The 14,454-nt window shown below is 39.0% G+C and overlaps 1 protein-coding gene across 1 annotated transcript; it reads left to right on the top strand.

Moving 5' to 3' along the window:
* The first annotated feature begins 5,045 nt into the window (after positions 1-5,045).
* LOC133648364 (ribonuclease H1-like) lies at positions 5,046-13,871 on the top strand. Its single transcript, XM_062044387.1, has 8 exons — positions 5,046-5,310; positions 6,013-6,137; positions 6,237-6,404; positions 6,615-6,714; positions 6,783-6,837; positions 6,974-7,058; positions 9,311-9,435; positions 13,621-13,871. The coding sequence occupies exons 1-8, from the start codon at positions 5,177-5,179 to the stop codon at positions 13,738-13,740; spliced, it is 912 nt and encodes a 303-aa protein (XP_061900371.1). The 5' UTR covers positions 5,046-5,176; the 3' UTR covers positions 13,741-13,871.
* Positions 13,872-14,454: the final 583 nt, after the last annotated feature.

Raw genomic sequence — 14,454 nt, 5'->3', positions numbered from 1 at the left:
TTTTGTGTGGACATTGTTGATTGTCATGTCATGTATGGATGTACTTTGTGGACGCCGTCTGCTGCTCCACACGCTGTAAGTCTTTGCTGTCGTCCAGCATTCTGTTTTTGATTACTTTATAGCCAGTTCAGATTTAGTTTCGTTCTGCTTTAATGCCTTTTGCTATAGGGGCACTAACCTTTTGTTTATTTTTGGTTTAAGCATTAGATACCTTTTTACCTGCAAATTGACCGCGCTACATAATCTCCCACGGCACACCAGACTGTATTGTCTGTGGTTGAAAAACACTGGATTAAGGTACAGACTCCCATTTAATGGCATCTATGGGCCCACTTATATAATTTAAATGGTAATGTAATTTAGAGTTTACATATTGTAACCAAATTAACCCCATGAGGGTCCATTACTATTAACTGTCTGTCATTTAGCTGTGGACACCCTACAAATCCCCCTGGAGTCCCCACACTCAGTTTTACGTAATTTTTTAGTTAATGTTATTCATTTTCTGTGCCTACAGTAAATGAAAACCGCAGCTTTCTAGATCTTGACAAAAAAGTACAATGACTCGTGTGTCGTGTGGTTATGTGCAGTAAAACTTTTCATGAACTCAACTCACCTTGATGTGTCTTCTTTAATTTGTGTTGGACGTCTTAGATGTTAAAAGCAGTTTGGATGTTGGATACCAAGTAAACAATTAAAAACAAAGGTTTTGGGCAATGTTGTTTTTCTCCAAACGCATGTATGTGTCTAAATATGGCCAAGGACAGGCATTATTGTGGGTTTCCCGGGAGTCGTCTTCATCACTAAAGGAAACATTTGCACAGAGAATCCCGCTGCCATTTTCAAGTATGCTTCTTTTTTTTTTTTTTTTTTAAGCTTCCTTCTGTCTCTCACTCCCTTATTATCATGAAGCATGTGTGTGTGTCTGTTGTAATTTTGCTTCCTGGTTTCGATGACCCGCCCTATCTCCCCTCTGATTGGCCGGTCTGTAATGTTTTGCCCTAACCTTAACCAATCGTGACTCATCATTCATAAACCAACCAATCATCATGGATTATCTCCGTATTTTTTGGTCCCCCCTGGATTTGCAGTTCATTTACCTTCTTAGTAGCTTGTGGCTTTGATGTAAAATACCTCGTTACATGGGTCTAAAAGAAGCTAAGCTACAAGAATAGCAAAGAGTTCATAAAGTAGCAACGCTACCGCGGCGCTACTGGGAAATGTACAAACCCTGTTTCCATATGAGTTGGGAAATTGTGTTAGATGTAAATATAAACGGAATACAATGATTTGCAAATCATTTTCAACCCATATTCAGTTGAATATGCTACAAAGACAACATATTTGATGTTCAAACTGATAAACTTTTTTTTTTTTGCAAATAATCATTAACTTTAGAATTTGATGCCAGCAACACGTGACAAAGAAGTTGGGAAAGGTGGCAATAAATACTGATAAAGTTGAGGAATGCTCACCAAAACCTTATTTGGAACATCCCACAGGTGGACAGGCAAATTGGGAACAGGTGGGTGCCATAATTGGGTATAAAAGTAGATTCCATGAAATGCTCAGTCATTCACAAACAAGGATGGGGCGAGGGTCACCACTTTGTCAACAAATGCGTGAGCAAATTGTTGAACGGTTTAAGAAAAACCTTTCTCAACCAGCTATTGCAAGGAATTTAGGGATTTCACCATCTACGGTCCGTAATATCATCAAAGGGTTCAGAAAATCTGGAGAAATCACTGCACGTAAGCAGCTAAGCCTGTGACCTTCGATCCCTCAGGCTGTACTGCATCAACAAGCGACATCAGTGTGTAAAGGATATCACCACATGGGCTCAGTAACACTTCAGAAACCCACTGTCAGTAACTACAGTCGGTCGCTACATCTGTAAGTGCAAGTTAAAACTCTCCTATGGAAGGCGAAAACCGTTTATCAACAACACCCAGAAACGCCGTCAGCTTTGCTGGGCCTGAGCTCATCTAAGATGGACTGATACAAAGTGGAAAAGTGTTCTGTGGTGTGACGAGTCCACATTTCAAATTGTTTTTGGAAACTGGACGTCGTGTCCTCCGGACCAAAGAGGAAAAGAACCATCCGGATTGTTATAGGCGCAAAGTTAAAAAGCCAGCATCTGTGATGGTATGGGGGTGTATTAGTGCCCAAGACATGGGTAATTTACACATCTGTGAAGGCGCCATTAATGCTGAAAGGTACATACAGGTTTTGGAGCAACATATGTTGCCATCCAAGCAACGTTACCATGGACGCCCCTGCTTATTTTAGCAAGACAATGCCAAGCCACGTGTTACATCAACGTGGCTTCATAGTAAAAGAGTGCGGGTACTAGACTGGCCTGCCTGTAGTCCAGACCTGTCTCCCATTGAAAATGTGTGGCGCATTATGAAGCCTAAAATACCACAACGGAGACCCCGGACTGTTGAACAACTTAAGCTGTACATCAAGCAAGAATGGTAAAGAATTCCACCTGAGAAGCTTAAAAAATGTGTCTCCTCAGTTCCCAAACGTTTACTGAGTGTTGTTAAAAGGAAAGGCCATGTAACACAGTGGTGAACATGCCCTTTCCCAACTACTTTGGCGCGTGTTGCAGCCATGAAATTCTAAGTTAATTATTATTTGCAAAAAAAAAATTAAGTTTATGAGTTTGAACATCAAATATCTTGTCTTTGTAGTGCATTCAATTGAATATGGGTTGAAAAGGATTTGCAAATCATTGTATTTCGTTTATATTTACATCTAACACAATTTCCCAACTCATATGGAAACGGGGTTTGTAGTTAAACTACATGGTGTCTCTACTTGTAGCAGGCTAACGCCCATCACTGGTAACTTCCTCTGTGTACTTAACATGCATGCTTGTTGGCAGGTTTTCTTGAGCAAACTGTTTTTTTTAATGCCTGCTTCCTCCTCAAATGTTAGACATTAATTACTTTATATTACCAGTAGATGTTAAAACAAAATTTAACACTTTACTGTATGTCGGGTCAGGATAGTCATGGTGATAGTCATACAATCATCAAATAAGACTGATAAGAAAAAAAAAATCTTGCTAATAAAAAAATGAAAGAAAAAATATTTAATATTGATTGGATTTGTCTGGTTAAAACATTTAATAAAGACAAATATACATTTTTTTTTTCATTATTATGAATACAACAACAAAATTGTGCAATATCTTGCTGACATAAAGTGAACAGAAAATACTACTTATGTTGTTGTTTTCTTACCTCGATTTTCATATTTAATCTGTCTTAGTCATGATAAAATTGTGAATTATTTTTATGTTGTTGTTTTCTTACCTCGATTTTCATATTTAATCTGTCTTAGTCATGATAAAATTGTGAATTATTTTTTTTAAATTAAAAAGTAGATTTGTTTTTATATTACATTATTGTAAATGTAACTAATATATGAGCTATATTACTTAAAATACGCTAAATAACCTGCCAAAAAGAGCGGAAATGTTATATTGTTTCTCTTCTTTCAAGAAATACATCTCATATTTTAGTACATAATATGTATGATAAGCAATATGATTTATCAGAAAAGTGCCTGATTAGAAAAAAGGAGGTCATGGAGGTCATGGTAGGAAAAGCCACGATGTCATGATGACATCAGCCAGTGCTACTCACAGCTACCAGAGGGCATATACTTGGTAACCGGAAGTTTATATGATGTGTTGTGATGTATAACCCAAGAGTTATTTGCCTCAATTGAGTTATATCTTTGTATTGAAAATCAGTGACATCATTACACAGACTTCCCATGAGAACGCTGCACTGCTACAGTGACGTGCTGCAGTTTGGCTTCCAGGCCACCAGGTAGCGGTACACTACTAAATCTGCTCTGGTGACGGACCTGGACACTGACGTAGCCGAAGAAGTTCCAATTCGTGTCATTCATAAGACCTTTTCTTAATAGTTTCTTACTTTTAGTTTTAATCGATCCATATTTTACGGTCAGGTTTGAAAATATGTTAGAAAGCCGTAGTGTTTTTTTGTCGTCCCGATTTTTAAGAATAAAAGTGTTCAGTCTGTCTATCTCCGGGGTGTCAAACTCATTTTACATCGAGGGCCACAAGGAGAGAAAGCTACTCCCAAGTGGGCCGTACTGGTAAAATCATGGCACGATAACTTAAAGATAAAGACAACTTCAGATTGTTTTCTTTGTTTAAAAATAGAAGAAGCACATTCTGAAAATGTACAAATCATAATGTTGTTGGGGGTTTTTTACACTTACATGTTGCGGTTAATAGCATTCTATCTTTATTTGTCGTTATTTATACTTTCTGAATAAATGATGTGATAATGTTCAACTCATTGGTGTTCATTTTCGTTCTATCAAGATAAGAAAAAAATATCAAAATCAAATTACAGGATGTTATTTATGTAGTTTGCTCATTTTCCTCGACTGGTGCACTAACGTGTTTTTTTTTTTTTTTACATATGTAACATAATCTACAAAGATACAAATAATTGGTATTGCGACATCTAGTGGACACATTTAGAACAGCTGTTTTTTTTTTCATTAAAAAATTTCGGCTCATTTTTATACTTAGCAAACTCATCCCGTGGGCCGGATAAAAACTCTTTGCGGGCCTGATCCGGCCCTCGGGCCGTACGTTTGACACTCCTGGTCTAGCTTGACCTGTTGAGAGCACGCAAACAAGCATTAGCTAAATGCAATAATAACATGAGATTAGGCTCAAAAGTGTGCTCAGCCTTAAGCATAATGAACTTTGCAAAGTTTTCAGAGGAAACTGATTTGTGGAATATAATATAGTTTGTTTAATTATTTGGTATTTTGTGAGTGTTTATAGTCTAGTAATTATTTTTGAAGGTGTTGGCCCTGCGATGAGGTGGTGACTTGTCCAGGGTGTTCCCCGCCTTCCGCCCGAGTGCAGCTGAGATAGGCTCCAGCACCCCCGCAAGGACAAGCGGTAGCCAAATGGCTGGACGAGGAAGGGAACTGTGGTTCCCTCTCCAATACACTAGGTGGCGGTAATGCTTCTGTGACGTTGTAACCACCGCTGTGAAGCAAGCAAGAAGAAAAAGCTAGCATTAGCTTTGTTTGTCTGTTCGACAAATAAACCATAATCGTCCATGAGTGTCCACATCACGATGGCAGCCATCTGGGTGGTTTGCTGACTGCCATGCTGACATTAGCTCGTCTTTTCAGGGCAGTGACATTAACCAAACGTGTCTGCAGCAGCGTTGACAATATGCCGAAAGGAACCTTTTTCTACGCCGTGAGGAAAGGATTTAAACCTGGCGTCTACAACTCCTGGTGAGACTTAATTGTTAAATAAACTTTTACTGGCTTTGGACTGCATACCAGCAGCCTTTTATTTCTGTGAGCTCACTCTCACCGTACGCTGTTTACATATTAATATTTGTATACATATTTACATACATAGTTTACCATGAATTGATTAACGTGGACCCCGACTTAAACAAGTTAAAAAACGTATTCGGGTGTTCCCATTTAGTGGTCAATTGTACGGAATACGTACTGTACTGTTTCATATTATGTATTATCTTCCTTTGCAATCTGCTAATAAAAGTTGCAATCAATCAATCACAGCTTTCCATCCATCCATTTCTACCGCTTATTCCCTTCGGGGGGCGCTGGAGCTTATCTCAGCTACAATCGGGCGGAAGGCGGGGTACACCCTGGACAAGTCGCCTCCTCATCACAGGGCCAACACAGATAGACAGACAACATTCACACACTAGGGCCAATTTTAGTGTTGCCAATCAACCTATCCCCAGGTGCTTGTCTTTTGGAAGCCGGAGTACCCGGAGGGAACCCACAGCTTCAAGTATTTCTATTCGCTCACATTTACACAGCGACAAAATGTTATTTTTTTTACCTTATTTGGCTAATAATGTTCTTCTATTTTGTTCGGCAAGCCAATGTATTTGGTATGGTAAAGTTATTTGTCAAACTTCGTCTAAGTGTCATTGCGTTCTTTGCCATGTACTACAGGGACGAATGTAAGGCTCAAGTGGACAAATTCCCTGCTGCTGCTTTCAAAAAGTTTGCATCTGAGAAGGATGCCTGGACCTTTGTTCGAGGAGTGGAACCGTCGGGAGATCCTCACGTCACCAAAGGTGTGTTCACGCTTCATACTGACCTGCCACGTAATGCTCTGAAATAATTGCTCTATTGTTATCTATTCTTCCTAACGGTTGCGTTTCCTACACTTTCAGTTGTGGAGTCAAATCTCTGTCTGCTTCCAAAGAAAGGACCTGTGCCTTTGGAGTACATCCCACTTGGGAAAAAGAGAAGTCATGTAGAAGAAGAGGTGGTTCCGTGCAAACGGGTCAAAGAGACAGACCGTTCTTCTTCAGACAGCACAGATGGATTCACATACATGGGTAATGTGTGTGTGTGTGTGTGTGTGTGGCTGTGTGTGTGTGTGGCTGTGTCCTGGTGGCACTGAGAGGATACATTGGATTTATAGTTGTCAGAAACAGAGACGATGCCTTCTGGGATACATTTTGGTCATCATCTCTAGTAGTGCACCTGTAGTTGTTGTGGAAGTAAATAAACAGTGATTACAACTGATCACAACCCCTCTGCATCAGGCAACGCAGTGGTGGTGTACACTGACGGTTGCTGCACGTCCAACGGGAAGTTCGGCGCTCGAGCCGGCATTGGAGTCTACTGGGGGCCCCAGCACCGCCTGTGAGGAAACACTGCACACGCAAACACACATGATGGAAGGTTTCCTCTCTGATTAACGTCACCTGTAGGAATGTTGCCAAGCGGCTGCAGGGAAGACAAACTAACCAGCGTGCAGAAATACAGGCAAGCACCTTCATAGATCATCTTTGAGATGCTAACATCAACTTTAAGCTCTTCTCTGAACTCATTTCATATCATTTTCTCCAATCTAATTCCTCTTTTCTCTCTTTCCGTGTGTATGTGTGTGTGCGTGTACTAGGCAGCCTGCAAGGCGCTGCAACAAGCCAAAGAAGAAAACATCCAGAAGCTGCTGGTCTACACAGATAGCATGTTCACAATCAACGGTGACTTTTCACCTCCATCACTCTCGACAAGCACGACCTGAGTTCTCCCACCTTTCCTAATCATCCAGTCACGGTCACTATGACCAATAAAAACGTGGTTGGATAAGATTTGAACTTGACAGCATCAAACTTGTCTTTCTAATTAAGTTACAGGGCCAACCTCAGCTTTAAAAGTAAACAAAAGTTGTTGTTTTTTACACAAATACGCACTTTACATCAATTATTATTATTATTATTATTAGTGAAAGTAATAATAGTAGTAGTATTTAGGGGTGTCTCAATCTGATATTGATATAGAATATCGGTCCGATATATATAAAAAAAAACAGCTATCGCATTATATGGGCCTGCATCTAAAACGTTTAATATAAGAACCTCCGTTACAAGCAGTTTGTTCTGACACCTCTAACATCTCTTCTTGCTAGCTTAGCAGACAGATAATATTTTTTCTGAGCCTTTTAAGAGACTTTTTACTTCAAAACTGTAAAAAAACACTGTAAAATTGAACATAGAGAAAAAAATATTAACATTTAACTTGCATGAGATACAAATTACTTCTCTGTAACATTCGAACATAAAATAAATGCATGAAAACAATTGTGCTAGCTTAATGCTAATATACATTGGATATGCCATATACATGCTGCTAATTAGCATTGGCAATTTTAAATGATTTTAACACCTACGATTTGTTAATGAAAACTACAACAAAGATGCATGATAAAATCAAATAGCTGGTGTGTAATAAGTAAAATACAGCATAAACTTTGTGTAGGACTCGAGACAAGACTGGCACATTCAACTTAATGGCAAAGACTACTTTCTGACTACGGCAACACACCCAGGAAAAAGTGGGGTGAATGCATACTTGCAAATAATATTTAGAACTAGAGATGGGTATCATATCTTTTTTAACCAACACTAGCACCATATCGGTTTATTTAAAATGGTGCTGGTACTTAACAATGTTCGAAACTTTACTTAAAAAATATATATGTATATATTTTTTTGGAAATAAAAAAATTATGCATTTTTATGGAATTTTGGGACATTCAAATTAAACAGACTGTTTTAGATACTTCACTTATATAAATTACATTAAACACATTTTTTATCATTATTGCAGCCATACAGAACATGTAGAACATGCTAAAATAACTTATATCAATAGTAATGTTTGATGCTCATAATTCTAGGTGTTCTTGAATACAACCTTGCTTTCCATAACCTTCATTAGTGCATAATATTGAGGAAGTACTGTGTTGTTGTTGTGGTTACTGGGTAGCCTCGCGCTGCAAAGCTGACAGTGTTTTGATGGCTGCTGTTAAGGACGGCAGTAAAGTTTTTTAGAAAGTGTCAGACTCTGTGCTTCTGTCGGAATGGTACATCACGTACAATACGTTGCTTGTACAATATCACCGCTAAGCACTTGTTGAGGGTGGCTCAATCTACGTACATTTAGCACTGAAACAAGGCTCCGATAGCTTCTCCTTTTTTAGGTCTATTTCAGTGGTTTACAAACTTTTTTTCACCAACTACCACCTCAGAAAACACTTAGCTCTCCAAGTACCACCATAATGTCCAACATTAAAATACAGTAGCGTAGTAGGCCTAAGTATTAAAAACAAGGCAGAGGTTTTATTTAACGAGCATATTTAATAATTTTGGCCACTTTAACATTACACACAGATTGAACAGTAACACTGTTTGACTAAAATCAAATTGTGATAATGATTCTTTGGTGTACCACAAGATGGAGCACATACCACAGTTTGAGAATCACTGGTCTAGTTACTACTGTTTAGGTCGGCACAAGTGTCATAATGGAAACATGTTTCAGTGCCAAACCTACTTAGAAGTGTAAGGAAACAAGATTTAACTAAATAATATACAGTCCATTCCAGACTCCACTCGAAGACTTCCATCCAGCATGCAGAGCACATGTAAGCGCAACAAAATAACTAACAATTTTTAAAATTCCACCCTACAAAATATATAAAAAGAATTTATTATTCATGCTGTTCTCAGATTGATATCGACCAATAGTCAAGGCTGCAATATTAGCATCAGAAGTTAAAAAAAAAAAAAAAAAGTTGTTTTGAGACGCCCCTACTAGTAGAACTAGTATTGTGAACTTACTGTATCCAGTCTGAAGAGCTGTCAAGGCCTTGGCTGACGTCAGGCTGTGTCTCCATGGTAACAAGGAAACCGTGAAGGTGTGGAAGCTTGTTCTGATGTTCCTCCTCCTGCAGGCGTCACCAAGTGGGTGAAGAATTGGAAGCTGAATGGATGGAGGCTCAAGAGCGGCAGTTCCGTTGTCAACAAAGATGACTTTGAAAAGCTGGACCGCCTCAACCAGGAGCTGGAGGTGGTCTGGGTATGTTTGTGGTCACATGATCAACACAAGTACCGTATTTTTCGGACTATAAGTCGCAATTTTTTTCATAGTTTGGCCGGGGGTGCAACTTATACTCAGGAGCGACTTATGTGTGAAATTATTAACACATTACCGTAAAATATCAAATAATATTATTTAGCTCATTCACATAAGAGACTAGACCAGTGGTTCTTAACCTTGTTGGAGGTACCGAACCCCACCACTTTCATATGCGCATTCACAGAACCCTTCTTTAGTGAAAAATAAAATGTTGTTTTTTTTTCAAATTCAAGAAGTGAAGTGAAGTGAAGTGAATTACATTTATATAGCGCTTTTTCTCAAGTGACTCAAAGCGCTTTACATTGTGAAACCCAATATCTAAGTTACATTTAAACCAGTGTGGGTGGCACTGGGAGCAGGTGGGTAAAGTGTCTTGCCCAAGGACACACCGGCAGTGACTAGGATGGCGGAAGCGGGAATTGAACCTGCAACCCTCAAGTTGCTGGCACGGCCACTCTACCAACCGAGCTATACCGCCCAAACAGACAAAGTTATATGTTTTTGGTAACACTTTAGTAGGGGGAACATATTCTAAGTAACAAACTTAATTTAGAGTTATTTTGTTAGGGCCAGGGTTAGAGGGTTAGGGTTATAATAAGGCCATGCCGAATAAGGCATTAATAAGTACTTAATAATGACTAATTAAGAGCCAATATTTTACTAATTTGCATGTTAATAAGCAACTAACTAATGGTGAATATGTTCCCCATACTAAAGTGTTACCATGTTTTTTTTTACTGGTGCACAAAATGAACCGTGCATGAACATCACCTTGTTCAAAAAACAAAACCAACACAGTGCATAAACTCACAACAAATTATACACCTGCAAATCAGTCTGACTTCTGCTGTTGCCGTATCCGTAATACGCCGATAGGGAGAAGTTTTTATTTACACGATGAGTCGGGTGTGTTTTGACCTCCGCCAAACCTCTGAGCCCGACTGACCGAACCCCTAGGGTTCGATCGAACCCAGGTTAAGAACCACTGGACTAGACGTATAAGATTTCATCGGATTTAGCTATTAGGAGTGACAGATTGTTTGGTAAACGTCAGAGGTGTGGACTCGAGTCACATGACTTGGACTCGAGTCAGACTCGAGTCATGAATTTGATGACTTTAGACTCGACTTGACAAAATGTAAAGAGACTTGCAACTCGACTTAGACTTTAACATCAATGACTTGTGACTTCACTTGGACTTGAGCCTTTTGACTTGACATGACTTGCTACTTTCTCCAAAACCCAAAGCTTTAAAAGTTATTTGGGAGCGCTCCGTATCTTTCATTTTGTACGTGTCTGTCTATCAGCGTGTGTGCTGCGTGTCAGCGTGTGTGCTCTCAGTACAACAGCCAATCAAATGAGATCTACATTGTTTTCATCACACAGCATTCAGCCAATCAAATTGCAGGACAACCACCGAACAAGAGTTGTCAAACAATGCGGCAGAGAGAAACAATTATGCCAAAGTTGGTTTCATTCGGGTATAAAAACTACGACTTGGTCAACAAAAAACGAATTGCGTATGCAAATCACGCAGTTGGAATATTACAGACGGAGACGCAACAACTTCCAACTTCGTTCGACATTTGAAGTTGCCCAAAGAAGGGTAAGTTTTGAATGTAAGATAACGTTTATTGGCTAAGTAACGTGACTTTTATTTGCTGCGTAGTTAAATCAGTGAGGCTGTAAACTCACTGCTAACGTTATAACCATAGACATCTTATAAGTAGACGCAGCATCGAGCGCTACTGCCTACTGGCGCAGACGAGACGCGGGGCCGCCATCTTGGAGTGGTGATCCGCTCCACTCAGTGCAATTCATTTGGCAGGAGCAATGAACTGTCAGCGCATTTAATTCATTTTACCTCACTGAATACCACTGATTTTCACGCGCTTTTTTGTCATACGTGTAGCTATGATAACGGACACATGTTTTATTATTCATAGTTTGCTTAACAGTAATAGAATATTCTTATACGCTATAAGCGACCAGACGTCCGAGATCAAAACTGGGATTATAATCCCAGAGGAGGGGGAAAAAACAGTAAGCTATTTTTAAATTGAAGAAACAATATGATTATCAATCAATCAATCAATCAATGTTTATTTATATATCCCTAGGTTATATATACATGCGTATATCCTACATAAACAATGTATGAATACATTAGATATCTATATATCTTAGGGACCTATAGACTGTATCTCTGTTGCTGCAGCAGCAGAGAGTTTATTCTGTCTTGACACTTTGTATTGATATTTTGTATTACATTCTTCCCTTAAATGATCATGTTTACAGTGATTGTTATGTATGTATTTTTTATGTATGTCGCTTTGGATAAAAGCGTCTGCCAAATACTTAAACATATATAAACACCTGAAAGTCTTTATATCAGCTAAAACCACCAATTTGTTTCACTACATTCAGAATAAAACCAAATTCTGTCTTACCCAACAATGTTAGTATTTGAATATTGTTACTTGAAGACTTATTCTTGGTTACAATTATACTGTTAAGAAAGTATTGTCTTATATTTTGCCTAAAATGAGAATGCATCATAATCAGTGGCGGCTGGTGAATTTTGTTTTAGGTGGGGCTGAAAGTTTGTAAACCAAACCCCTGTAGGGGCGTCATCCTTCCCCAGAAGATTTATTTGTGATTTTCACATACAAATATTGAAGATCTTTGCTCCTTCTCAACTCTGTGGTAATGTTATTTTCATAAAATACAACCAATAGTATGTTAATGTTTGTTTTTGCAAATGTGTTTATTCTGTAAAGGAATGAGTTAAATGTTTAAAATTGTTTAAACTATTAAAATGACTGTTAATAGTGCTATTATGAATTGCAATGTCAGCACTATTTTTTTTCTTGCAATTTCAAATGCACTTGTTTTAATAAATAAATACAGCGTTTTAAAAGCATACACAATCTGTGCAAAATATTAGTCTGCGGTTAAAAGGACTTGAAAAGACTCGAAACTCAAAATGCAGGACTTGGGACTCGACTTGAGACTTTCCAGTCGTGACTTTGGACTTGACTCGGGACTTGCCTGTCTTGACTCGGGACTTGACTCGAGACTTGAGGGCAAAGACTTGAGACTTACTTGTGACTTGCAAAGCAATGACTTGGTCCCACCTCTGGTAAACGTATAGCATGTTCTATATGTTATAGTTATTTGAATGACTCTTACCATAGTATGTTACGTTAGCATACCAGGCACGTTCTCAGTTGGTTATTTATGCGTCATATAACGTACACTTATTCAGCCTGTTGTTCACTATTCTCTATTTATTTTAAATTGCCTTTCAAATGTCTATTCTTGGTGTTGGGTTTTATCAAATACATTTCCCCCAAAAGTGCGACTTATATATGTTTTTTTCCCTTCTTTATTATGCATTTTCGGCCGGTGCGACTTATGCTCCGTAAAATACGGTATTTCCAAAACTGTACAATTTAGGAGAACAAACTCATATGCTTATTGTTGTTGCTATGGTCTTCTGACTTAACCTGACTCTCGCCAGATCCTTGTAGTTCGCTGAGCTCCACACAAGGATCTGGGACTTCTCAATAGGTGATGTATTTCAGAAGGAGGGGCCTCGTAAAAAAAATCATTGTATGTGATTGGATAAACCACTTGTCCGTTATCTTGAATGATGTGCTACTTCAACCACTCACATCGAAATCAACCCGTGATGCTGATGAGAGCGACGCTAGGAAATCCAAAACAGAACAGCCGACATATTGGATAACGACAGAGCGAATGTTCTCTGTTCATCTTTTAAATCATTACTATTTGATAGATTCGACAAAACAGTTGCAATAGCAGAATCAATGTCAGCACACGACTCCTGGCTGCGTGCCGCCATTGTTGTTTGAATCAAACAGTCGCTTCGCCACTACGTCACATCTATGAAATCCCGCCCGGCGATCCTGATTGGTTCATTATTTTTTGCTAACTTGAAGGAGTTTGCATTGCCTTCGAGCCCAGATCCTGTGTGGAGCTCAGCGAACTACAAGTATCTGGGGAGAGTCAGGTTACTTCTGATTAGTGGCAGGACTAATATTGAATGTTGGAAGGCATGATGTGTTTTAAATGTGAACTCATATCCTCCTCTTCCTCCAGATGCACATACCAGGTCATGCAGGCTACAGCGGCAACGAAGAGGCTGACAGATTGTCGAGAGAAGGAGCTGCCAAGTCCACAGACGATGATCTCTCTAATGATGACGATGATGACTGGTGATCTCCACTCGGCACCACTCTTGTTTCTAACTTTTAGATGTCTTTTTTTTTTTCTGGGTTGGACTGTTGGTCACGCTGTGACCATGATCTCTGTTAACTATTTGTTTGTCAATAAAGTTCTTACATGCTTCATTCTCCGGGTTTGTCTGTGATGCAGTGTGGAGACCAGGAAGAAAGAAATATAAAGGCTGTGAGGAAAATGAGTCAGGAATGCAGCATGTAATGACGCATATTGTCCGCCAGGGGGCACGTTAAGATTAAAGGTTGTGTATTGTGGGTCAGCTGTGCTGAAGTTTCATCATTTAATTCAGAGCATTTATTGCTAATAGCACTTTTCTGAAGACAAACGGACAGTAATATAGTGGAGATTAGCTCTAAAAAGATTGTTTGCCGTCGTGAAGGTAACGGGGCAGACACATGGCTGCCAGTTAGGATGAAGCTAGAAGGTGAGTTTTAAACGTTTTTTTATATAGTCTGCGACTTTACTCCCTTTATTCTTTAAGTTTAAGAAACATATAGTGACAAATATGTTCTCATGAGATCCTGCATCTTTATGTGACGCTAAAATCATTGATACATGTGACTTATTTCAAGCCTTCTGGAGACTTCATGGCTTTGACACATCTCATGCTAGGTGCTCGGCTTCATGTTAGCATTTGAAGGAATTGAATGTTTTTAAACTAACACCTAATAAAATTAGTATATACATCTTCCC

Source organism: Entelurus aequoreus, linkage group LG04 (assembly GCF_033978785.1).
Source record: "Entelurus aequoreus isolate RoL-2023_Sb linkage group LG04, RoL_Eaeq_v1.1, whole genome shotgun sequence".
Taxonomy (NCBI): domain Eukaryota; kingdom Metazoa; phylum Chordata; class Actinopteri; order Syngnathiformes; family Syngnathidae; genus Entelurus; species Entelurus aequoreus.
The sequence above is the reverse complement of the archived record's forward strand: the minus strand, read 5'-3'. Positions and strand labels throughout refer to the sequence as shown.